This window comes from Ipomoea nil, unplaced genomic scaffold, assembly GCF_001879475.1.
Source record: "Ipomoea nil cultivar Tokyo-kokei standard unplaced genomic scaffold, Asagao_1.1 scaffold2975, whole genome shotgun sequence".
Lineage (NCBI taxonomy): Eukaryota > Viridiplantae > Streptophyta > Magnoliopsida > Solanales > Convolvulaceae > Ipomoea > Ipomoea nil.
Window position 1 is genome coordinate 2,696,735 of NW_017619403.1, and position 26,265 is coordinate 2,722,999.

A 26,265-nucleotide genomic window follows, 5' to 3' on the forward strand; every position below is an offset into this window, starting at 1 on the left:
GCTACTAATTCTATTAGATTGTAGTATCCGTTCAAGCTGTTCAAAAAGTCAACAACACCTCCAACTAAGACTCGATCTCATAACCTCCTACATAGGAAAAATCACTACATGCCATCTGAACACAAGGTGCTTGACAAATATTAATTGCTAATTAGCAAGTGAATTAAGAAATGTTACTTTTGCTAAACTTTTTAGAATTTTATATAAGAATGAGTGTCAAAATATATCCTGTTTAATCGTGAAAAATTATAGACACTTAATTGTATGCATGTGCGCTGAAAAAATGCATGTATATATATATATATATATATATATATATATATATATATGATTCGTACCATAGAATTTTCTCTTTATATATATTATTAGTGTGTATATTCTTACACGTGTATTATATTGTTGAATATTAACTGCCTACTTATTTTTTAAAAATTACACTTTTAAAAATCACCAAAATCTTGTGCAATAGCCAATATTGTACTAAGACCGGCCATAAAACGGATCATGTGATTAAAAAAGACTATTCCCACTTATGCTAGTAGGTAGAGCATCATAATTCTCATATTTCGATTTAAATTTGTCTATATATATATAAAAAAGTTTGTTGGTAAATCATTATTATTATTATTATTATTATTATTATTATCAATAATTACAAATAAACAATAAAAATAAAGAAAAGAGTGTGGTTGGTGAGAATTGGTTTAGGTTGAGCTAGCATGCATGGGTCCAACCATTTAGGTGGCTGTGAAAATATATGATAGATTGACTTTTGGGCAAAGTTGATGACCTTTCCAGGTAAGCCTCTATCTTACCTACCACATATATACATGCCGGACACTTCTGGTCAGCGGCGACCGGACGCCGGCCATCCCCTTCCACCTACTCTGCAACAGCTACGGGCCGTATATATATAATTCAGAGACTTATCCACTTTATAAACTATTAAATACATATTTAGTGAGGAAAAAATGAAGGTTGATTTATGAGCTCTTAACAAATGAGTCTACAAGTATTCAAACTCTGTTTGTTTATGAATCGAGCTCTAAAATTTGTTCATTTATGTTTGTTTATCTTAATAATCGATCGCTTAAGAAACACGAAATACGAGTAGTTTATCGAAAACTGTGTTCTCTAACATCCCTAGTACGAAATACTTTAATAAGTTGAAAAAGTATATAAGATACAACATTGTAAGATATTGTAATAGAGTCTGTTATACTAAAGAAGAAAAAAATGTAATTTGTGTTTTGACTTTTCCGATGGTGGTATGATTTCTTTGAGCTCTATGTTTGATACCCCATATCTTATGGGTTGTTTGGTTGGATGTAATTGCAATTCAATTACAACATAATTCTTTGGCCACCCAAATTACACTGTTTGGTTGGGCGGAATTACAATTTCACATAATTGTAATTCCCTCATTTTGTTGAATTGTAATTCATACCCTCTCTCATATGAATTGCAATTCAATTGGGGAAGGAAAGGGAAAATGAAAGAAAATGACTTTTTTAAGAATAAAGTACAAATAAGTCATTGAACTATTTGAAAAACAGCAATTAAGCCACCGAACTCAAATAACCCCAAATAAGCAATTGAACCCGAAAAAAAAAAACACAACTAACATTTTTAACAGGTTAACTCTAGATTTTTGCTGACTACATTGCCAAATGTTTATTTTATTTACGTTTTTTTTTTTAATTATAATCCACCTACATAGTAATATATTTGAGGGTTATTTGAGTTCGATGGCTTAATTGTTGTTTTTCAAATAGTTCAGCGTCTTATTTGTTCTTTATCCCTTAGAATTATTATTACACAAGGACATTTTAGTCTTTATACCACTTCTTCTCTTCTCATTTCCAATAATTCTATTTATCTCTACCAAACAATGTAATTTGAATTCCTACCTTATTTTTTTCCCACTGAATTACAATTCCTTTCCCCCATAATTCTTTCCTTCCAACCAAACGTCATGTTAGTTGTTTGGCTTATTTTTCAGATATTTATCAGAGTTTAATTTGTTGTTTCTTGTACAGAGTACTTTTTTGTGAGTTAATAAAATATTTCATTACTTCAAGAGATAAAACTACATGTCAATTTATGCTTTGAAAGAGGTGTCCAAGTTAGTAAAGTATAATTTTTATGTATGAAAGTTATAAATTCAATTCTTGCTAACACCCTCTTAGTCGAGTCCATCATATAAGGTCAATCTAGACAATCAAAAAGTAAATTGAGGTTAAAGTACAAGATATTATTACCAACACCCTCTTAACCGAATCCATCTTACTAGTATCGTTTTTGCATCAAATTAATGATATAAAGCTATAAACCACCGCATTTCAATCCCCGCTCACTTTCAATCTACTTATCTACCCAGCCAAATCGCCCACTTAAGCCACTTGTAATTTGGATGACTAAATATAACCCCCTCTTAAAATGGATCAAAATTGAGGTTAGAGCACACCCTTAAATAGTAATTATGATTTCCTTTATCATCATTAAAAAAAAAAAAAAAAAAAAAAAAAAAAAAAAGAGGAGGTTAGAGCATATTAACAATGGTTCATATAAAATTTAAGCCACTCAACAATCAACATTAATTTTGATATCCAATCAAAATGGCTTGCTTTAGAACAAATAATCTAATATTTCAACTTATTCTTTTCTCCTTTTTTGTTTAATCAACTCAAATTATTCATTTGCCACCTAGATCATTAAGAGCGTCCCCAATAGACAATAGGCATAGATTTGAGTGTGACTAGAAAATAGAAGATGGAAGCAAAAAAAAAAAAAAAAAAAAAAAAAAAAAAAAAAGTTGCAAATTAACGCGCTCGTCTCGGCACATCCAGGTGGTTTTCATGCGGTAAGGGGCAAGTTTTTTTTCTTTTTGGATGAGTCTCACTTTAGAGACAAAAAAAATCGTATTCTTGCACAAAGACCCATTTTCTTCTCTCTCATCTCCCTCTTTTCTCCACATAAACATTACAACCTCAAAAACCTCCCCAAAAACCACTATTGTGGTTGCCCTAGTCAACAACATTACACCAATATAATGACATCATCCATTTGGTCATGAAATGTCATCCAGTCCATTTTGGTCATTTGGTCTCTCCTTATCCTTATTCCCACTCCATCTTCCTACTCCACCAATACTTTCAGCAACTGAACTTTCAACCATAAACCTCTTCTTACTCTTCCCTTTATATATCTATCTAACCTAAACAAAGGCATCCACTCAAGTTTGCATCATATATTACTCCCACATCTCCATAATATACATGTTAGTGCACTTTGACTAGGACATAAGGTGTTGACACAAAGAGGCAATAATGCAAATTTAGTGCTCTTCCAAGTCCATGAAAGGGAGTCATTTCTTGTTCTCACTGGTTTCGTTTTGAATGCACACACTTGTAGAATGCTGGATTCGATCCTCTAGATTTCAACCTAACAATCTCTCGAACATTTGTCAAGATTGAACCTTTAATAGCGAATGGGCAATGCTTTTTCCTTATACTTAGATAGCAGCTACGTGTTTCAAATGCACACTGACGATAAGATGCTAGATTTAGCCCCCTTCAAACCTTTGCTCAACATTTTTTTTTTATACCCACGCATGGGAACTAGAACAAGTAGTAAATTTGAAGCTAGACTATAGGTCAAAAAGAGATTTAACTTATTGCCAAACTATACAAAGGCCCATAACCAGATTCGTTGGCATGAGTGATTGTGCACTCTAATCCCTTAAAAAGATCGGGAGTTCAAAATCCCCTCTGGTATGAAAAACCCAATATGCCCAACACTTTCCCCCTTAATTGGGCCAGCCCAATGCGAACAAGGATTAATCTGGGTATGATACAGGCTTAAAGGTATCTCCTATAGTTAGGGTCTACTCAGGACACCTCGTGGTCTAATCCCCCGAGAGGAAAAAAAAAAAAACTATACAAAGGAGGATGGCATGCAAGGTAGTTTGACTCTGATAATAAAACACAAATTTCAATATTTTGATCAGTCCGACAATTATACTTAGATTGCAGGATTTGCACTGGTAACTGGCTATTTCTACTTTGCTGGAAGTGGATTGATGTATACATGGAAAAAATTCTATAAAAGTAGTGAAGTATTCAAACTGCATTTTTGTAAATTACATGCATTTTTCTTTTCATTGTAAACCTCAAAATGGATTCTGTCAAATATTAATCAAATATGAGGCATAAATTCATTTTACCAGGCGCCATTGACCATTGTGCCTCATCGTGCCACAGCCTGCAACGCATCAAAAGCTCGACTCTTCTGTCGTTGGCCTTCTCAAGAAATACCGCAGACTATTTGCAAGAACCTGAAAGGTACGTTTCAGAAGATCATCCGTCACAATCCCGCAATATTTCCCTTCAAAACGCCAATAACAGTACGCGACTACTGAAAATTATGAAATTTCCGACCACCTGAAAATGATCTTAAATCAAGTCGAAAGCCTTGTTCCGACTACTTTTGGTATCTGGAAAAACCTTTGTTGCTATTTCCGACCACTTTTTGCTTTCGACTTGATATAAGATCACTTTCAGGTGATCGAAAATTCCATAATTTCCAGCAGTGAGTATCTATAATACTCGAGTTACATTATCTGATTACCTGTTGAAGGGGCTTGATTAGAGCTTTACCCTTGTAACTGACATGAAATTTCGCCTTAGCCAACAATCCCTAGGTACAAGAAAATTCGTTTCGTTTATCTTCATAATAGTACCATGACACAATGAAAAGAGGCGGGCAAGCTAGGAACTAGCTGTTAAGTATACCTCGGTGTCGAATTCTCCTGATTCAACGTCAATGTTTATGTCAGTAATCATCTTTACAAGATCGACTATTAATCCAGGTCGGTCCACTGTCTCCACACTGAGTAAGCTGCAAAAACACAAGCACGTTAGTTCGGTTGCTTTGTTAGTCTGCAACACAGCAAATCAAAGTAGAAATTCAATCACCTCCGTTCAGGGCCATCATCGTAGACATGGACATGTGTTGCTATATCCACGTCAACCTGAACATTTCCACCGCAAAAATGTAAGATAAACGTGGAATTATTGATTATAAGTAAGCATATTCAGAGCCCGTTTAATTTGTTTTGGATGCATCATAGTATTGTACTCAAGTAGGATGAAAATAAAGGGTGATTAATGGAAGATTAAGAACACCTTTTGACTTGGTTGAAAAACGCCAAAAGCTTCACCCAGAGCTAACTGGGAACTTGATTCCTGCAGATCCAGAAATCAATAAATAAAATTCTTGGTAAGAGTTACATCTAGTATGCGAAATTCTTATTATTACCGGATGAAACTCTAGCATATTGTTAAGAATTGTTAAACGAATTGCCTCGAGCAACTCTGGGTCGTCAACTTTTCTACCTGTAGAACTAGAAACAAGGCACAATAACAACATAATCAGGGTGAAGAAGGTTGCGAGACTCGGGAATCATTGCAGTGTGTAAATCAAGAAAAAAAGTTATAAAACATCATTAAACCATCATGAATCCAATCTTCAAAAAACGGGCAGTGGGGACCATAAACTTGTCACCTTACAAGATTTAGTTCTCTGATTGAAAGACCAGTAAAGATCTGACTTTATGTCAAGTGGCGGGCAAATTACAAAAAACCAAGATTAATCTGCAATGTGATCTTACGCTTTTGTGATTGCAAACTTGTTGTGCTTCCCCGAAGAATCAAGATAGACGTTTGCCTTGGTAACGTTAAGTCCAAGGTTCTTTAGCGCATTCATCTGAGACATATTTGATGATAACACTTAGTAACAACACTGATCATTTGAATCACAAGAGCGGGGGGACTTACTGTATCGATTAGTGCTCCTAGGCGATCCCCGAAGGTGACCTCTACCACAGTCGCATCTGGGTCTGAATCCAGATCTATTATGACTTTTGGTGTTGGAACTTCAGCAGTCTTCTCCAATCAGATTAAACATATGAACCTAGAAGATTAGTTTACATATGCATAAACACAAATTACATCAAACATTTGCTCGGGATACCTCAACAGTGGACGAGGATGCTTTTGGACATGTACTTGCTGACAACGCTAACCTGCGATAGGATAAAATGTAGACCGACTTCAACTAAAAAAGCCACTTCAGCTAATGAATGTCGCGTAACTTGTCCACTTTAAGAGCTTGCTCGAGTACTCAATTATTATGGAGTTAGCTATAAATTTGGGTGGTGTATAAGGATATGCCAACTAAATGGAACTTCAAGGACACCAATATTAAGAACTTAATTGCACTGTTTCCAGAAATTATCCACTAGAGTTTGCAAAAAGGACAGAGTTTAGTATTCACTAAAAGTCATTACCAAGCAAATCAAAATTAAAGAGCCCAAGTTGCAAGTGGAAATAGCTCAATTATGAAGAAACCATATGAAGTATAACATAGGCTGGGTTTGGTAACATAGTTAGCCTATCAGCCAATTTTGGCTTATTTGACTTAGTTAAACAATCAATATGAGTGTTTGATTAATTAGCTTTTTGTAACAACTTATTTCTCCAAAATGCTAAAATTCAAAAAGCTGTTCAAAACCGTTTTTTCGATTAGCTTTTTGAGAAAGTCATTTTGCATGTAATCAGCTATCAGCTAACAACTAATTCACCAAACACTTTTCTATCAACAAGTTAAACTCACTAACCCAATCAGCTAACAACTATTTACCAAACACCCCATAATCAATACAGAACTAAACAACAATCCAGCATGACCAATATATAAGGATTAAGGAACTCAATCAGCCAAATCCAAAAAAAACACTAACTTTAACTGAAAATAACCAAAAGCCACAAACAAAAACCCTCTCAAATTGTGTACAAAATTTGAATCCAAGTATAGATAAGCCAATCTCATGACATTACAAACAAAATGGGTCTGCAACTACTCACACAAATTGTTCAAAGATTTCAACTTTCAAGATAATTCCACACAGAATTGAATGAACTTTCACCTCTTGGGAACAATGCCAACCCTATGAACTGAACCCAATTCAAAAGAGCCTCTAAGAACACCACGGATTGAAATGGGCTGCTTCTCGATCGCTCTTAAACCACTGCAAAGCCCAGAAACAATCCCACCAGAAGCCATAGCTACTGCCATTTCAATTCAACAAAAACAAAAAACAAGAACTGCAAAGAAACAAACAACCTTCAAAATTTGACCCTTTTGTAGTCTTTCTTGCTTTATATATTTAGATAAAGGAAACTTCAAGAGAACAGTCTGGTATTCTTCTAGTAATATCCTCCATTGTGATAAGAAAGCAAAGAAGCTGTCTTTATAGTAGTAGATATTTATGAGTATATGGATTTATCTCCAACAACTTGTAAGGCACAAAATCTGCGAGCTTTGTCTTTCTTGATGAAAGCTGAGCCTCAAAATTCAATCCGCTTTTATCTACTCACAGTTTTTTCTGCAGCGTGAGAAAGAGGGAAAAGCAAAGTTAAACCGATCAACAAACCACCCATTTCTTTCACTTTTTTTTTTTTTTTTTGAAGGTAGTAAGTCGTCATCGTCTTAGTAATAGTGACGCTACTGGTTGTGGCTTGTGAGAGAGGGCCCTCTTGTATTAAGCAAATTTTAATGTCAAGCGATTCATGATATAAGTATCATTTTAATTACACTTTAAATTTATTTTTTACACACATTAATTTTACTATTGTAATATTAAAGTATCATTTAATGTTATTAAAAAAAAAATTGTGATTCATTAGTGTCACTTGTATGGTGTGAAAGTTTTATATGATTTATTTTTACTTTTTATTTATTTCAAATATCAACTTATTAAAATTTGTCATATTAAGAAATGGTTATTTTGTAAGTGATAAAATGTAAGAGCATGTAGCATTCTTTTTCTTAAAATGAATTAAAGTGTGTCGTATACTCGTGTAAATTGGAATATAGATACTATTACTCTTGTTTTATTTCTTGTAATAATTTAGAAAATAGTTATGTGCCGTTTGATTTTTATGTTAACAACACAAAATTGGCACGTGCGTAAATATGTGAAGAAAAATGATATTTTCCTTGTCAAAATCAGCACTATTGTATACAAATTAGCATGCCTTTGGATTAAGGGGATTAGTATGCATTTGGATAATTTTTACTATAAGTTGGGTTAAGGATTCGAATCACGCATAAATCTGATTTCTCTAGATGAAATAAGGAAATTTTGGAGAACATCAATGTGCCTGTAAACACAAAAAAGTAAGCTTTGTATATATTCACAAAATTCCGTGTACAGCGTGTGTATAATTCAATGCAGGTACAAAATATCTGTCTAGTCCTCTGATTCTTCACTGACGTTATCTATGGAAGTGCCTCCGGGATTTAAGTGGCGTGTGCCTCCGGGATTTAAGTGGCGTAGCTTCCGGGATCTAAGTGGCGTAACTTCCAACAACGAGCGTTAAGAATTTAGAAGTAATCAACACTGCAATGGATTCAAATTGCCTGCAAAATCAACAAAAATGCCTTCAAATCTTCAAGCGTTCTTCAAATCTTCAAGCGTTCTTCAATGCCTTCAAGCTTTAAGCCTTCAAGTTCTTTAAGTTTCAAGTTCTTCAAGTTTCAAGTTCTTCAAGTTTCAAGTTCTTCAAGCTTTCAAGTGTGTTTTGGAATGAAAATGAAGGCTCTATTTATACTAGAAGCCTAACCAACATTCCTCAACAAACTCCCCCTTTAATTAATTAATTAATTAATTATTTATTTATTTTAGAAAATGAACCTTGCCCAGAATCAAGTCCAGGTTCATTATTGTATAATCTAATTCAAATTCAAATTAAATTATAATTATCTAATTCAAATATAATAAAATTAATATTATATTTAAATTATAATTATAATTTATAATTCAAATTCAAAATATGAAATGAGCTTGGACCAGTTAATTAATTAATTCAATGGCCCACATCAACCTTAATTGGGCTAATTAAATTAAATTAATTTATATGATCCAATTAATCAAATTGGCTCAATCATCATTCTCAACATTGGCCCAATAACACTTTAATCGGTCCATTTATCGAGTTCAAATTTTCTGTGTCTACAGTACCTTTATAAATGAAGCAATTTTTATTTATTTATTTATTTTTATTTTTTTGATAGGAATGAAGCAGTTTCTTAATTTCTTTATATATATCATTTCAAATGCTTCATTGTGTATTATGTTATGTTTCTAAAGGATTTCAAATGCAAATTTTAATGTGGTGTTAATTGTTTGAATTAATTTATGGAATTATATTTTGTAATTCATATATTATTCTACTCCTTTCTTTAAATTTATTTTGATTTAAAATCGAAGTTTGAATATGAACAGATACTACAATGTAATAGAGCTAGTAGCATTCAAAAAAAAAAAAAAAATCGAAGTTTGAAATTATAATTATAGAAAATTGAAAAAACAATAAATGATTTGGAGAAGTGTATGGTTCACAAAATTGAGAGCAATGAGATATTTTATTATTATTATTTTTGTAAATGATGAATTCACCAATTTTTGATGGATTTGACCATAATCAACGTTGTTGCAAATAGCGTGTTAGGGGTTTGATGTTTTGGAAAAAGGCTTGCATTTTCTCAAAACGCTCTTAATAAATATTTTTAAAAATATATTTATATATTCAGAAGCCCCAAAGCTCATTTTATAGAGATGCATTGAGACTTCCCTTCAATATCCACCCAATATAGGACATCAGGAATCGGATGTGTATTAAAATATGAAAGACGGGTGTTGAGGGCTTGAAGCTCTTCTTATAGAGGAGCCTCAACTCCCTTCTTTCATTAATTACGGATGTGAGACAAAGGAGAACCTGTAAGCTCTCTTTTGTTATTGTTTTTTTTTTTTTTTTTTTTTTAAATTATTATTATTTTTATTATGGAGTATTGTTTCTTGAAAACCAATAATGACACTGCATTAAATCAAATGTTTGAAACAACTCGGAATAGAAGAAGTCCAAACAATAGGACCACTAAGATTATATAGTGATTTAAAAGAATTGAGCTACAAAATAGAGATAAGGTTGTCCTTAATTCAGTCAAGGATCCACTTATTAAATGATGTATATCATTTTTTTAATGTATACATAGATAACAAGTTTGTATTTGTTACAAATAAATTACAAATTTAGTGATGTAGAAATATAACTTATTTTCAAAAGTGAAAGAATATTGCAGGGATACGGATAGCATGAGGGAGAAATGAGAAGGGTTGGGGTGCCCATGTGATTCTAGGATAATAGAAGGTTTACCACATAAACAAACTTTTAAATACTATGATTAGGGTATTTACGTAAATACATGTTGACTGTGGTACTTTCTTCTTCGGTGCTCGGGAAAAACCCTTTTCAGTTTTCAGGCTGTATATTGAAGGGTTTTGCTCCATCTTCCCTTCAGCACCGCGAAGAGAGAGAATGGTGAGGCTAACGGCGGACTTGATCTGGAAAAGCCCTCATTTCTTCAATGCTATTCGCGAGCGCGAGCTAGATCTCCGAGGTTCGTCTCTCTTTCTAAAACCCTATTCTTCAACAACTCGTATACTTTCACTTTATTATCTCTGTACATAACCTGTTTTCAGGCTCCTTACTATGTTTCTCTTTGTATATTTGTTTGATTTCTGTACAGGCAATAAGATTCCGGTTATAGAGAACTTGGGTGCTACTGAGGTGATTTTTTTTTAAACCTAAAAATGAAGAATTTTTAGTGATTTTATACTATTATTGGTGTTTTGAGCTTGAAGTTTGGGATTCTTTGGTTAATGACAGGACCAATTTGACACTGTTGATTTGTCGGACAATGAGATAGTTAAGCTTGAGAATTTTCCCCATCTTAATCGGCTCGGGACTTTGTTGCTGAACAACAACAGAATTACTCGCATCAATCCGAAGATTGGAGGTGAGGCTATTTCACCATTCTGATTCTAGGATTATATTATAATAATAATCTGTAGCTCTAAAGTGGGATTTACTTATGGAAAGCTTTAACTGAATATGGGGTATTGCAGAGTTTTTGCCGAAACTGCATACCTTAGTTCTTACTAACAACAGGCTCACTAATTTGGCTGAAATTGATCCGCTGGCATCCCTCCCGAAGCTGCAGTTCCTGAGTCTGCTCGATAATAATATCACGAAGAAACCCAATTACCGCTTGTATGTCATCCACAAGTTGAAGTCTTTGCGATTGCTGGATTTTAGGAAAGTGAAACAAAAGGTTAGTCGTTTCTTCATATTTTTTCATATGGTGTAGATTCCCTAAACGATTTAGATTTTTCTAATTGTTATCTGTTGTCACATTTTAGGAATGGGAATGTATGCCATTTCAAAAAATTTCTTATACATTTCAAGTACATGATACTTTTCTGCCCTTCTGTGATGTGTCATGTCATTTAGCTTCATATTTTATACAAGACTAACATTTTTAGGGGTTTTGACTGATGATCTCAGAGCATCGGTGACCTTTATTTTTATAATTAATTACTTCTATATGATATTTTTGCTTGAGCTATATGGTTTTGTCTTCTGTTTACGCAGGAGCGTATTGAGGCAAATAATCTATTTGCGTCTCAAGAAGCTGAAGAACAGGCTAAGAAGGAGTCAGTGAAGACATTTGTACCTGGTGAGGTCCCAGCTACTCCTGAGGTGCCAAAGGAAGAGCAAGCACCTAAACCAACTGCACCTACACCAGAGCAAATTATTGCGATTAAGGTACAATTAACTGCTTTGTCTGTTGGAGTTCACTTATTTTAATTGAAAGTCCATTCAAAAGACTTTGTAAGTATATGGTTAGTGGATGCTCATTACAAAGTCCATGCACCCATATCTTTTAATGCAATAATCTATGTCCATCTCCTGTTCCTTACTATGCTATGGGTGTGTGTGGTAATGGTGTATGATCAGTTTCCTGCACCAATCCTTTCCCGAAAAAAAGAGGACATTCTTCTATCTTAATACTCTATTTTTAAAAATAATTTGCGGCCAGTCATTCTTCTATCGTTTCTCATTGACATGATATTTCAACTGGCTTGGTAAACGCTTTATATGCAGGCTGCCATTGTAAATTCACAAACTCTTGAAGAGGTTGCAAGGCTTGAGCAGGTGTGGAAGATTTTTGTTTCTCTCTTATTTTAAGCCTCGTGCTTTCTACAGTTCAGACAAGTTACTAATCATTTAAAACTTCTGTAGGCTTTAAAGTCTGGCCAGCTTCCTGAAGATCTCATCATTGGTGATGACGATGCTGGCTCTAAGAAGGATGATGCTAAAGAAGATAAAATGGTTACAGATGGTGAGGATCAAGCTAATAATGAGCAGGGAGATAGTGTCACTGAACAAAACGACGGTCCTACAGAAATGGAGCAGGTACATACACTTCATTACATCAATATGGTGACTCTGATTATATCATCAATTTGTGAAGTTTCTTATGCATGAATTGGTTGTTGGCATGTTATTTTAATTGAGTTGCCTTTTTAGCTATGTCTTTAGCATTAAAAAACTAATATTTCAAGAATTGTCAATAGAGAAGCTCATTTTCTTGGAACAAGTATATTTGCTTTATTGCCTCGATTTTCTTTTGTTGTCATCATACGGGTGCATTGGAAATGAGGACATAAAATATATATACTTACCAACATGTGCCTGTATCTGGCAACCATCGGCATGTTTTTGCATTCCTTTGCTGCTCCAATTTTCATATTGCTTGTGAATTTTTCAGGAATAAGTTTCGAGAAGAGGTGGTGTGTTGCAAGGACAATTTTACACATACTATCATCTATCAGTTCTACATGGCTAATGGTTCTGCTAGATGTGGAGCTTCACTTTTTTCTGACAAATGAGGTTTATTAGACTGCATGGCTTAAGCCACTGCCTTCTGGTGTATTATTAAGACCCATTTACATTCCTTTTACAACTACTAAAACTTTTACCTTGCTTTGTAATCATTCGATGCTGGCCGAGCAAAGTTGCACTCTTACTGGCCTGCAAAGAAACTGTATTGCTAGTTTTATACATTTACTGGTAGAATGATTTGCTCTTGTACAAAAGATTATGAAACTCATTGTCTTGATTTTGGAATTAACAGAACCTTCAATTATCATCTGTACAAGGGAGAGATTTTACATTTGTCTGATCTTCTTTCTGTACATAAACGAATTAGTTACTTACACTAAGTGGAATTTACCCAGATTTACGGTTACAGGTCCAGTTGCATTATACACTTAAGCCATTGAGCTTGTATCAGACAAACGGATAGTCCTATTCGATCGATTTGTCACGACTGGATTGCCCGAATCATCTAACTGGATTACGGCAACATCTCCGGGCATGAAATCCCCAGAAAGCAACGATTCACTCAACCGATCTTCAATTATGTGCGTGATCGCCCTCCTGAGAGGGCGAGCGCCATAGTTTCTGTCAAATCCTTGTTGGCAGATCAGGTCTGTGATTGCTTCTGATACCTCCAACTCTATTCCCATGGAAACAAGCCTAGCCTTCAACTCTTTCAGCATAATGTTTAGTATCTCCAGCATCTGAAATGGAAGGTATGGGATGTTATTCCAGCCACCTTTTAAACGAGCCCGAGTTTATTGGGCGCAAAAAGTTCAGTAAATCGAGTGATGATAGCACAAACCTGAGGCTTCTCGAGTGGACGGAACACTACTACTTCGTCTAATCTGTTTAGTAGCTCGGGCCGGAAGTATGCCTTCAGCTCTTCCATCACCAATGCTTTCATTCCAGCATACGAGGTTGATTCATCATCTGCAAGCAAGAAACCGATTGCATTCCTTCTCCCCTTTACAATGGCAGGGGAACCGATATTAGAAGTCATGAGTATAAGGGCATTCTTAAATGATACTCTTCGTCCCTGTTCAAAAGAATTCCAAAATTAGAAACCAAACCCACCATAACTAAAATAAGAAATTCAGAAGATAGAATACAAACTTTATCCCAAGTAAAAACCAATTCAAAAATCCCTTTGTTACACATTCCAACTTGAATGTAAAGGGGGAAACCAAACCCACCATAACTAAAATAAGAAATTCAGAAGATAGAATACAAACTTTATCCCAAGTAAAAACCAATTCAAAAATCCCTTTGTTACACATTCCAACTTGAATGTAAAGGGGGAAAAAGTGTAATATCGGGTACAGACCTGAGAATCTGTGAGGTGGCCGTCTTCAAATAGCTGAAGGAGAATATTGAACACATCAGGGTGTGCCTTTTCTATCTCGTCTAGTAGCACAACTGTGAAAGGCGTTTTTCTGATGGCTTCAGTCAAAGTGCCTCCATCTCCATATCCTAAGTAACCGGGGGGCGACCCAATTAACTTACTTATGGTATGCCGCTCCATGTATTCACTCATATCCAATCTCAACATGGCAGACTCCTACACCGAACAATCAAGATCAAGAATACTTGGAAAATAAAGATGAAGCTAAGGGTATAAAATAGTATAAAAAAAAAAAAAAGATAGCATATGGTATGACTCATACCGAACCAAAATAAGTTGCCGCCAATGCTTTTGCAAGTTCACTTTTGCCAACTCCAGTGGGACCACAGAAGAGCATTGCAGCAATTGGTCTCTTTGGGTCCTTCAAGCCAACTCGGGATCGCTTAATGGCCCGAGAAATGGCACTAATAGCCTCATCCTGACCAACAACCCTCTTTCTGAGTTGTTCATCAAGACTCATCAGAAGCATTCTTTCATCAACCCTAAGCTGCTGAAGAGGAATCCCCGACGAGAGTGAAGCAACAGCCGCTATTTCCTCAGGTCCAACTATAGAAGGTCTGGGGAAAATCAAAGAACGATATATTGATTACTTTTGACTTCTATTAGACATGGTTATTGATCCCTTTTAAAGACACGGCAGACATACTCATCATCTTTATTAGCAGAGGTCATATAATGTTCCACATCGACTTTATTATCCCCTTCAAACTGGGATGCATCATCATTTTCACCGAGTTTACTTCTCAGGATCTGTTCATATACACGACAACATAACCCAGGCACTTAGAAGAAGCGAGAAAGTTAAAGATATCATAAAGTTACTTCTCAAGGTAAATGATTTTGTTACCACTTCATGCATTGCCTGAACACCTCTGATTTCTTGCCAGTAATCACTCGGTGGCTTCGTAAGTATGGAAGTCAGCTGTTCCTTCTTTCTTTTATTAGCTTCCATTCGAGCTTTGCTCCCGGCCTCATCAATAAGATCAATAGCTTTGTCTGGAAGATACCTATCCGGAATATATCTAGCTGACAGTTGCACAGCTGCAGTTATGGCCTCGAATGTATATTTACACTTATGATAGGCCTCATATTTCTCGCGCAGCCCTAGCAGGATCTCGACAGCATCCTCCTGTACATTTCGTGCACAATCCATATGTTAGTCGGGATTGTTGAGCATATAACCATTAATGTGCAATCCAACTATCAGCTTAGTCTTTTAGTTGAGATGGAGCACATGCTTCAATTTGGTATCAGAGCATATTCATTATTCACCTGGCTTGGTTCATTAATCATTACAGGCTGAAACCTCCTAGCGAGTGCTTTGTCCTTTTCGAAGTGTAATCTGTATTCATCCATCGTTGTAGACGCAATACACTGTGATAGGAAAATTTTAAGCACTTCCAATACGGTTGTGTAATACATATTTCATTATCAATAACACGTGTAATTAATCCAATTATAAACAAGTCGTGCACAAGAACCTGTAATTCACCACGTCCAAGTGGTGGCTTTAACAAATTAGCAATGTCAAGTCCAGAACCCCGACTTCCTCGCCCAACTGTGCCCGAACCAATAAGTGTATGGACCTCATCGATGAAAAGAATGATATTGCCTGCAATGCAGTCATATCATGATTAGACACGATCAACATTGTCAAGCCCAAGAATTACTTGAACGATTTGCTTACCTGACTTCTTAACCTCCTTAATTAATGTAGTCACACGCGCCTCCAATTCACCCCTCTCCTTCGCGCCTGCGATCAATAGCCCAATGTCCAAGGACATTATGCACTTTTTCTGTGTATAGAAACAATAACTCAAATCAAGTTGCAGGCTACTATTAGAAAAGGCTCCAAAATGCTGAAGAAAATATGCGATTCTTTGAAGAAAAACCCACCGACAGGAAAGAAGGAACATTTCCTTCTGCAATATTTATTGCCAGTCCTTCAGCAATCGCTGTTTTCCCAACCCCAGCTTGGCCAAGAAGAATTGGATTGTTTTTTGTTCTTCGGCATAGTATTTGAACAACTCTCTGAATTTCAGTGTCTCGGCCAATTACTGGATCGATTCGTCCTTCACTAGCACGGACAGAAAGATTCACACAGAATTGTTCCAGGGCGCGTTTCTCTGCATAATTGACTTGGGGATTATTTCTAAGTGATTGTCAAACAGAAAAAGAGAAACGGTGGAAAGAAGAGAAAATTGGCTCATACCTCTTGTTTTCTCAGTAGATCTGTCAATTGTTATTTTCCCAGTAAATGATTTGTCACGTGATCTTTTGAGTGCAGGTGGCTCTCTACCATCTTTTGCCAGCTCCCCTTGAAGTCTGGAGACTGCAACAGCTGCCAAATGATTTGCATTTGCCCCTAATCTGAAATCACATCAGTCCAACCCCATAGAGGAAACCTCTCATGTGTCTATATTACTAGAACTGAAACTATGTTTCACAAATGTCTGGAAACATAACCATTTGTGATGTAAAGTCAGATGTCAACAGGTTCAGAGTACCTAAACGTGAGAAAAAAGGATGACAAACTGGAGCTTCTTTGTATTAATTAAGAATTTGAAACTAAAGTATCGGAAATGTTGCAGAGTAGTCTCAAAACACCACATTTGACTGTGGATTACATAAGGGCTCTGGCAAAACACCTAAAATTCTCACCAATAGCATAATACTTATAACCACTATATGCATTTGCACTTCCTATCACTCTATCAGTTATCCCTAAGTGGACATTCCAGGCAGGCTATAACCCAAAGCTTCTTTCATCACAAAAGTTCCATTCATATGGTCATCATAGATCAAGCTTGTTACAATCAAACACCTACCACTACGCCAAAAGCTATAGGTCAGCAAATGAGCAACTTTATTTCCTTATATACCGCCACCGCATTTTCGAGAGGCAAGGTGCTAGACTTTCCTAGCCACCAATTGCTGGACTTGGCCATTTACTGGTTTCCGCCCAACAATTTCCCCTCCCCTCGAACCCGTGACCTGGCTTTGATACCACTTGTTAGGATCAAGTGCTTACCACTACGCCAAAAGCTAAAGCTCATAGCGAAGGCACAACTTTATTTCCTTATATACAGCCACCACATTTTCTAGAGGCAGGATGCTGGACTTGGCCCTTCATCTACCTCCGCCCAACAATCTCCCTAGACCCTAGCCACCAATTGCTGAACTTGGCCCTTGACCGGCCTCCACCCAACAAAGCTCACCCCTCATCAAGCAGCCTTAGTGTAACTACGAGAAATCCCAAATGTAACCATCTATTAAGATGCCCTAGTTTCTGAACAAATTGAAAAAGAACACTTTTTTTTTTTAATGTAACAGTCAGATAATTCATCAGACAATCTCAAAACACATATAAAAAACTATTCATGATACAACAAGCTCTTTCCAAACATTTATATAAGTGAGTTACTATATTGGCAAATATGTTATACCTCTTGAGAACACGACCAGCATTGCCATCATCAACAGTGAACAATCCAATGGCAATGTGCTCTGGAGCAATAAAATTATAGCCCATAGTCCTCGAATACTCCACGGCAGCCTCAAACACAAGCTTGGCACTAGCGGAAAACGCCACATCTGTGGCAGAGGTTGCCGAACCAGAATCTTCAAAACCAACTTTCACATTCTCCCCATCATTCCAAATGCTCAGAACAGCTTCCCGGGCCTTTTCAATGGTGATTCCAGAACCCAAAAACCCGCCGGGCCCGCGATCCTCGGCGATCAGTCCTAGCAAAAGATGCTCCGTGAACACCATGTCCTTCCCCAAAGCCTTGGCTTCCCTCTGAGAGAACATCACTGCTTTGATTGCTCTCTCAGTAAATCTCTCGAACACCCCAGAGACAATACGCAGAGATCGCTTCACTTTCCGGCGAAACGAGCCGCAGGGGCGGTGCGAAACCGAAACCCCGAAAAGGGACGAGGAAGAGATGCTGCCGGAAGCTGCCGCGGTGGCGGTGGTGGAACGGGAAGAAGGGCAGGGGCGAAAAAGAGAGCCCACATACTGGGTTTTCCGGCGACCGTAAAACGAAAGACGACAACGAAGCGGCGGGTACAATCTGGAAACAGTGGAGTTAACCGACAATGGCGAAGAACATGATAATTCCATTCAAGAATTCCTAAAAAAAAAAAAACTTCTTCTTTCTTCAGAACTTTGCAAACTTGGATGTAAAGGATGAAATACAAAAGTCAAAGCTGGTTGGTATAGAAATTTTTTTTATAGCTTTTTCTCTTGCACGTCTGAGACTGTTTATCTGTGTGTGTATATATATGTCTGCATAATAAGGTGTGAGCTTATTATGTGTGGAAAAATGAAAGAAAAGAATTGTGGATATTTGCAGAGAAATTGTAAGGGGGAGCGAGGAGAAGGAATGTATTTGGGGAAGACTACACGTCAAAGCCAATTAGGCATGTCTCGATAATTCAATATTGGAAAACCCAAAAAGAGAAATAAAAAACACATATATATACCATTTAAAAAAAAAAAACAGAGATTCAAACCTTAGTCTCTTCTCTAAAATACTGCATACTAAATCAGTGAGCTAAATTCGTGCGCATTACTTTGGATAAAATCTCAACTTGCACCTTAGTTGACAAAAGATTACAAGAGAATTGAAAACCAGCTCAAACCAATAAAGTTAATAAATAATTTTAGAAAATCGAACTTAGAATTCATCACATTCACATGAAAATATTTTGATAATAAAGAAAAAAAAAAAGAAAAAAAAGAAACACAATGACATTTTGTTACAAACTCTAGACATAGTGCGCAAAACTCCATGGTGCATTTATGATATGTTATAGCACAACCTACTTGAGTGCATTGGTATTTAGCATGACTCTCAAACTTTGTTCAATATACATCTAAAATTTATAATATTTATGAAATTGTTACATTATTTTTTTCCGTATTTTCGAGTCACTTTATCATTTTATATGGATAAATGAAATTATTTGGTAATTTTGTACATGAAGCAGTGTTATCATTTGAATATTTTCCTAAACAAGGCTTATTATAGATAGTTTTTAAATGTATTTATTAACGAGAATTTATTTTTAATTTGTTTTTATTAAAAACATAATAATTTGAGAAAGATAACCAAAAATGTATTTACTTTTATACTTCTCCAATGCAGCGGTATTCCCAGATTTTCACGAAGCTAGCTATATATGGTGTTGGCCTAATCTCTGCTGAGGGAGACTACATGGCTGCGAAAAGTGGTCCAATCCGTTGCATGGATGATGTGCACTTGGCAGAGGCTTTAGCGGTAAAGGATGCGCTATCTTGGGTTAAAGAGAAGGGTATAATGCAAGCTTTGTTCTTCTCTGACTGCCAAAATGTTTGCCACTTATTAAATGCGGCGTTGCCAGACTTATCGTATACAGGTTGTGTGCTCGAGGATTGTAGGCATAGACGGAGGCAGTATGGGGGCAGTGGGGGCAGCTGCCCACACTCCCCCCACCCTACCCCTTTATATATATATATATGTATATATCAACATATATAGCATTAAATGTTGTATAAAATATATATTTATGTTCAAAATACTAATAGTTAGAGTAACTTAGTTGGTAGAACTCTAAATTTACGTTTGAAAAATATATATATGGTCATAAGTTCAAATCTTATTAAAAACATTTTTCCTTATCTTCACTTATTTATTTTTTTAGCCTACTTTTATGAATCATTCAATTAACAAATGAAAATCTTTTTTAGTCTACTTTCTATGAATCATTAATTAATGTAGTATACAAGTTTATATTATACTTCATTGTATTCAAATTATTTTATTTAATTGACTATGTTTCATATTTTATCATAAATATTTTTACATTTTTACCTCACTCAAGTATATTTTTAGCTCCCACTCTAACTATCGTTTAATATATCAAAAACATTCTATTGTAATTTATAATATATTTTGTATTTTAATCTTATTATGACTGTGTGAAATTTTATAATTGATATTCTAACGTCATTAAACTTCGCCCCCACTCAAATATTTTTCTGGCTCCGTCCCTGATTGTAGGCAACTTCAACGACACTTTAATCACGTGTCTATCCGATTTATATCTAAATCAGTGAATAAGGCTGCACATGTGTTAGCTAAGGCAGCCCGTTCTCAAACTGGTCCCTTTGATTGGTCTTTTACTATTTCAAGTTGTATTGAACATTTATTTTAATGAAATTATGGTCTTGATTTTCAAAAAAAAAAAATAATAATAATAAAATAAAAAATTAGAGAAATAAAAACTTGTAAATTTGGATAGATACAACATGTTACTAAATATTTGAGTATTACTGACTTTATTACAATGTAGTATCTGTCCATACATACTTTCTCAACCTATTGGCGTTTGAACTTGTGACCTCCCATTTGAGAGAGTCACAAATATGTCATTGAACTATAAGCTACTTGGCATGTTATTAAATATTTAACTCCCAAAAATTAAAAATTTTTATTTATGACTTGAAAGAGATAAATCTAAAGTCATAATAATATAATTTAGGGTTTAACATTTAATGGGATAAATCTTTTTAAGCCTCATTACTAATTGACTAAATTTCATTAGTCATTTTGGGTGATCATCAAAGTCTACATGATGAATCTCCTTCTATGCTAGAATTACTTTTGGAGTAATTTTATATTTAAGGCGCATTAATTCAGATGATCACATTTTTTTGTCATATTTTATAAAATCTCATAGTAAATGTGAACGTGTGACACATGAATTATTATATCAATTTTAAAAATATTACATTATCTTTAAAAATCTCACATCTTCAATAATCAAATAATGAAATACGGAGTATAAGAGTGAATTTCACTTTTGATCTTATTGTTATAGGGGCTTTTCCAATTTTAGTCCACCATAATTATTTTCGCCACATTGCGTCCACTATTATTAAAAGTGTTCTAATTTTAGTCCACTTTAAGATTTTTCGTAGACTAAAATTGGAACACTTTTAATAATAGTGGACGCAATGTGACAAAAATAATTATGATGGACTAAAATTGGAATGACTCCTATAACAGTAGGACCAAAAATGAAATTCACTCGGAGTATAATAATTTTCAGATAATGTGAAAGAAATTATTCAACACATATAGGGGCATAGAGTGAACTAAGTGTCCCCTTAAATATGATATTATTCTCATTTTTAAATTTTGATCATTAATTTCACTAAATATAGTGTACGGTTTTTAAATTTATTTTATTTTTGTAAATTAGAGATTGGATAATAAAGAAGGTGAAATGTCATTATAACTACATTGTTTTGGCAAATGCCTTTTTTCTGTCGCTATTTCGATTAAAAGCTTAAAGAATGGGTTACAATTATTGATTAATATTAATAAATAAAAAAATCCTTTCCAAAACCTTAAATCTCCAACCCGGCCCGATAAAACATTTAGGAGAATGTAGATTACGGTGATTCAGTGGCTCGGCAGATAAGGACAAATGCCGGTGTATACAAGAGATTTGTTCACTTTGGACATAATCCTCACACTGCCATTGCCGAGGTCCGAACTTTGGTCTCTTCTCTGAATGCCTACTAAACCAGTGAGTTAAATTCATGCGAGATAATATAAAATAATTCGGGTCAAGTAGCTTGTACCATAATAACACCTATGTGGCTCTTCGTTCTAACCTCAGTTACTTAATGCTTCAATAGATTGAAAAAATATGTATAAACAAGTACTACATTCTAATAGAGTCAGTAGCATTCAATAGATATAATCCTTTAAATTTGATTAACCCCTCTTGAATTAAAAAAAAAAAATTAAATATAACAATATTACAGTAACATTAGTTTCATATTTGGTCTTTCATTTTTCACTTTTAATTTTTAAATTTATATATATTTTAATTATTTAAAATATATCAGATTTTAGTTACCTAAGGTGATTACAAGTGTTGTTGTTGTTGTTGTTTTTTTTTTTTTTTTTGTTTAAATATAATTTTAAATGTACAAAATTTTTTCTTTCAAAAAAAAAAAAATACAAATTTAAAAATGACACTTTTTTTTACCGTTGAGAAACTAAATTAATTTGGTCAATTTTGAACATGAAGATTAAAATTTATATAATAATTAAAAGATCAAAATTGAAAAATAATCATATCATAGTGAAGGACTAAAAATGAGGTTATTTTATTACTTATTTTTATGCCTAAAGTTTGGTTGCCACCTACCACAATAATCTACTCGATCCATATCTTTTTAGTTTGTACTTTTTACCCACCCTCTCAAATACAGTTCAAAACCATTTCAGTTTGTATGAATTTCAAAAACAAGGAAAATGATACATTTTTGTCCTAAATTATAAAAAAAAATATTTTTATCTCTCAATTATACTATTGTCAGTTTTTGTTAGGTTTGACAATTTTTGTCACAATAATCATGACATGCTTAGTATTAGGTTTTTAATATATTATCACATTAATACACGATATAGGCATGTTTAATATGTTAAGATTATTAGTGGGGCAGCTGTGCGTCTCGTCCATGAGACGGAATAGCCTCTTTCTTTATTTTTGTTTTAGGCATCCCTTCTTATGTTCCAAAAAAAAAATGTTAAGATTATTGTATGCAGATGTTTACACAAAATATGTTAACAACCTATTAATGACACATGTACTATTTTAATATTTTGTTAGAATAATGCTAACAATAATAAATAAATAACAACAAAAGTAATACTGAGTAACTAATAATACTAATATGAAACTAGAATTTATATTCCATTAATTTTATAAGTTTTTCCTTAAAAAAATTATTATAAGTGTTGTGTAATTTATAATGTACTTTATTATAACACTAAAAAAAAGTTTATCAATTTTTAAAACAAGAAAATAAGATTAGGTTAATGAGTTAGTGGGTCTAATCGTGTCATTTTGTGTTATTTTATGCCGTGTCAATTCATATAACGCGAAACTTATTAATTTATCGTGACGTGTTTACCCGTTATAAAGTGCATTCGTGTTTGTGTTGATAATTGTCACTGTTAAACTTCACAGATTGTGTTCGTGTACATGTCCAACCCATTAATACCATATTTTTACACGACACAAAAACTAACGCAAAACACAAATTGTTAGGTCTACTTTTCATCCCTCATTGTCTATGTATTATCTTCTTTTTTAATTTTTAATTTTTTAACTCAGTCATTATAGAATAAAGAGACAAAAAACTTACTTCACAAATAGTTAAGGAACGAAAAGTGACAACAAGTATTAATTAAGAAATGTAAAGTGATATTTCTCTATAATTTAGTGATGAAAAGAAAAGTGTTTTTTTTTTAATATATATTTTATTTAAATTAAAAATTTAAACTAATATGAAAATTATAAGTTTATTATAATTTGTCGTAACTTCATATTAGGATTGGTTGGTATTATGAAATGGACAAAAGAACCTTTAATGTGTGGGTGTAGTGTGCAGGGCATATGATCTGTAATTCACATGCCTTATACTTTGATCATATCATAATATATCATTTGATGAATTGATAAAATTGGTTAGTTTAATTTAATTATTATATTAATAAGCAAAAGGTATACTGCAACTAATGATTAATGAAGGACAAATAAAGGCAATGGATATGATGCACGCAATCCTTGAATTAAATAATGGGCAATGGGCATTCCCCAATCCCATAAGGCAACGAAAAGAATGCCTTTGTTGAAGAATGTAAGCCAAATAGGTTCTCCACACTCACCCATCTTACCTCTATTTCATTCATTTTTTTTTTTCTTTAGGGCATAAAAATTTGGTTCTTTTCCTTCTGAACTTAATGTATTAAGTTTATATTTTCTAAGCCTACTGAAGCACAAATAGTCAATATCGCCTCCACTGAAGTTCGATCACACAACCTCTCATATGAGAGTCCAATCTTGGTGCTATTAAATTACAAAGTCTTGACTATTATCTTTAAATTTAATATTTACTAAATTGATATTTAAATAGAGGGTTAAAATTGGAGCAAAATCAATAGTTAAGAGATCATTTATGGTCAAATTGAAAGTAGATAATGAAAATTAGTAAAGATCAATAGTCAATAGACCATTTATAATTCAATTAAAAATTGATGATAACAATTGATAAATGTCAATACGCAATGACAAAAGTTTGTTCGAGACCGTCTCACATATTCTTTTTCTTGAGACATGTCGGGTCAAGATGAAAATGTAATTCTTATACTAGAAAATGTAACACTAATCATGAATAAAATATTTGTTACTTATAAGGAAAAACACCATACTTATGAAAAAATAATGTAATACTGTTACATTTTAGATAAGGATCCGTGAGACGATCTCACAAGAGAGTCAGTCATAGGCAATAGACAATTCATGGAATTAACACTTATTGAATATTGTTAAAGACCTTGTGGTCAAACGGCATAATTGTGACTCTCCCAAATAAGAGGTCATGATACTACATTGTAACAGAGTCAATAATACTAAAAAAAATAAAAAAAAAATAAAAAAACTCTTGTTGAATATTATATTACTTTGTGTCTTTATGATGGAGTAACCTTAAAAAAAAAACACACACACACTTTTGGACTTGTAGGTCCAATATAAATCGCCTCAAGAAATCCGTTCCGCACTTCCACGAGACGTTATGCCATGGAACCGTGTTCACCATTCATGGTGAACACGGTTCCAACGGTGTTAGTGCACCGTTATCTTTTTTTTTTTTTTTTTCTTTTAATTAATTACGTGACTGCCTACACATTCACTTTGAAACCATGCCTACACATTCACTTTGGAACCATGAGATTATGAATTTTCTGTTATGAGATTATGAATTTTCTGTTATGCGATTATGAATTTTCATTACATTCATAATTTCGGAGTTTCGGACATTCATAAATTATGAATTCATGCATGCACATTCACTTTGGAACGATGCCTACATATTCCCGTCCGAAATCACGGACATTCATAAATTATGAATCCATGCCTGCACATTCACTTTGGAACCATGCCTACACATTCACTTTGGAACCATGAGATTATGAATTTTCTGTTATAAGATTATGAATTTTCTGTTATGAGATTATGAATTTTCAGTTGTGAGATTATGAATTTTCTGTTATGTGATTATGAATTTTCTGTTATGCGATTATGAATTTTCTGTTATGAGATTATGAATTTTCATAAAATTCATAATCTCATAACAGAAAATTCATAATTTGATCAGTAACGCGCCGTTAACTCCACATCCGCGATTTTTTTTTTTTTGCCTAAAAACGACGTCGTTTTGACTTGTGTTCACCATTCTCGGTGAACACGATTCCACGGCATAATTTGCCGCAAATTATGCCGTGGAATCGTGTTCACCGAGAATGGTGAACACAAGTCAAAACGACGTCGTTTTTAGGCAAAAAAAAAAAAAAATCGCGGATGTGGAATTAACGGCGCGTTACTGATCAAATTATGAATTTTCTGTTATGCGATTATGAATTTTATGAAAATTCATAATCTCATAACAGAAAATTCATAATCTCATAACAGAAAATTCATAATATCATAACAGAAAATTCATAATCTCATGGTTCCAAAGTGAATGTGTAGGCATGGTTTCAAAGTGAATGTGTAGGCAGTCACGTAATTAATTAAAAAAAAAAAAAAAAAAAAAAAAAAAGAGATAACGGTGCACTAACACCGTTGGAACCGTGTTCACCATGAATGGTGAACACGGTTCCATGGCATAACGTCTCATAATTTGCCCACTTCCACTACAGCGCTGCAAGAGTTGCTGACTAGGCATGGCCCATGACGTAGGCCCAAAATTGTTCTATGTTGCATAGCCCATAAGCGCAATATTGTTGATGGCAAATTATTTTGTGGATCTGGAAGTCCAGCCCGAAAAGGCAGAAAAAGGATTCAGCTTTAGAACAAGCCATAGAGAAAAAAAGGGCCGATGCCAAGATTCAGAAGAAGAAGGTACAGTTCGTACTATCCAAGAGGTACGACACGTGAAGAGCC

At 34.3% G+C, this 26,265-nt stretch overlaps 3 protein-coding genes across 4 annotated transcripts; 1 reads left to right on the forward strand and 2 right to left on the reverse strand.

The window, feature by feature from the left end:
• Positions 1-3,966: 3,966 nt before the first annotated feature.
• Positions 3,967-7,447, reverse strand: LOC109163102 (ACT domain-containing protein ACR11-like). Its single transcript, XM_019311821.1, has 11 exons — positions 7,226-7,447; positions 6,989-7,166; positions 6,034-6,085; positions 5,838-5,945; positions 5,672-5,766; positions 5,320-5,404; positions 5,187-5,246; positions 4,977-5,032; positions 4,794-4,899; positions 4,630-4,698; positions 3,967-4,336 (listed from the first exon to the last, which is right to left on the reverse strand). The coding sequence occupies exons 2-11, from the start codon at positions 7,135-7,137 to the stop codon at positions 4,274-4,276; spliced, it is 843 nt and encodes a 280-aa protein (XP_019167366.1). The 5' UTR covers positions 7,138-7,166; positions 7,226-7,447; the 3' UTR covers positions 3,967-4,273.
• Positions 7,448-10,349: 2,902 nt separating this feature from the next.
• LOC109163101 (U2 small nuclear ribonucleoprotein A') lies at positions 10,350-13,116 on the forward strand. Its single transcript, XM_019311820.1, has 8 exons — positions 10,350-10,524; positions 10,654-10,694; positions 10,794-10,923; positions 11,033-11,238; positions 11,559-11,732; positions 12,072-12,122; positions 12,210-12,383; positions 12,739-13,116. The coding sequence occupies exons 1-8, from the start codon at positions 10,443-10,445 to the stop codon at positions 12,742-12,744; spliced, it is 864 nt and encodes a 287-aa protein (XP_019167365.1). The 5' UTR covers positions 10,350-10,442; the 3' UTR covers positions 12,745-13,116.
• LOC109163098 (chaperone protein ClpD, chloroplastic) lies at positions 13,069-18,688 on the reverse strand. Of its 2 annotated transcripts, none has more exons than XM_019311817.1 (12): positions 17,700-18,688; positions 16,466-16,623; positions 16,150-16,379; positions 15,941-16,049; positions 15,735-15,865; positions 15,526-15,627; positions 15,101-15,382; positions 14,900-15,003; positions 14,516-14,810; positions 14,176-14,409; positions 13,654-13,887; positions 13,069-13,552 (listed from the first exon to the last, which is right to left on the reverse strand). In XM_019311817.1, the coding sequence occupies exons 1-12, from the start codon at positions 18,374-18,376 to the stop codon at positions 13,241-13,243; spliced, it is 2,868 nt and encodes a 955-aa protein (XP_019167362.1). In that variant the 5' UTR covers positions 18,377-18,688; the 3' UTR covers positions 13,069-13,240. The 2 variants fall into 2 exon arrangements, with proteins under 2 accessions (XP_019167362.1, XP_019167361.1); XM_019311816.1 differs by having other exon boundaries at positions 16,150-16,391.
• Between the last annotated feature and the right edge of the window lie 7,577 nt (positions 18,689-26,265).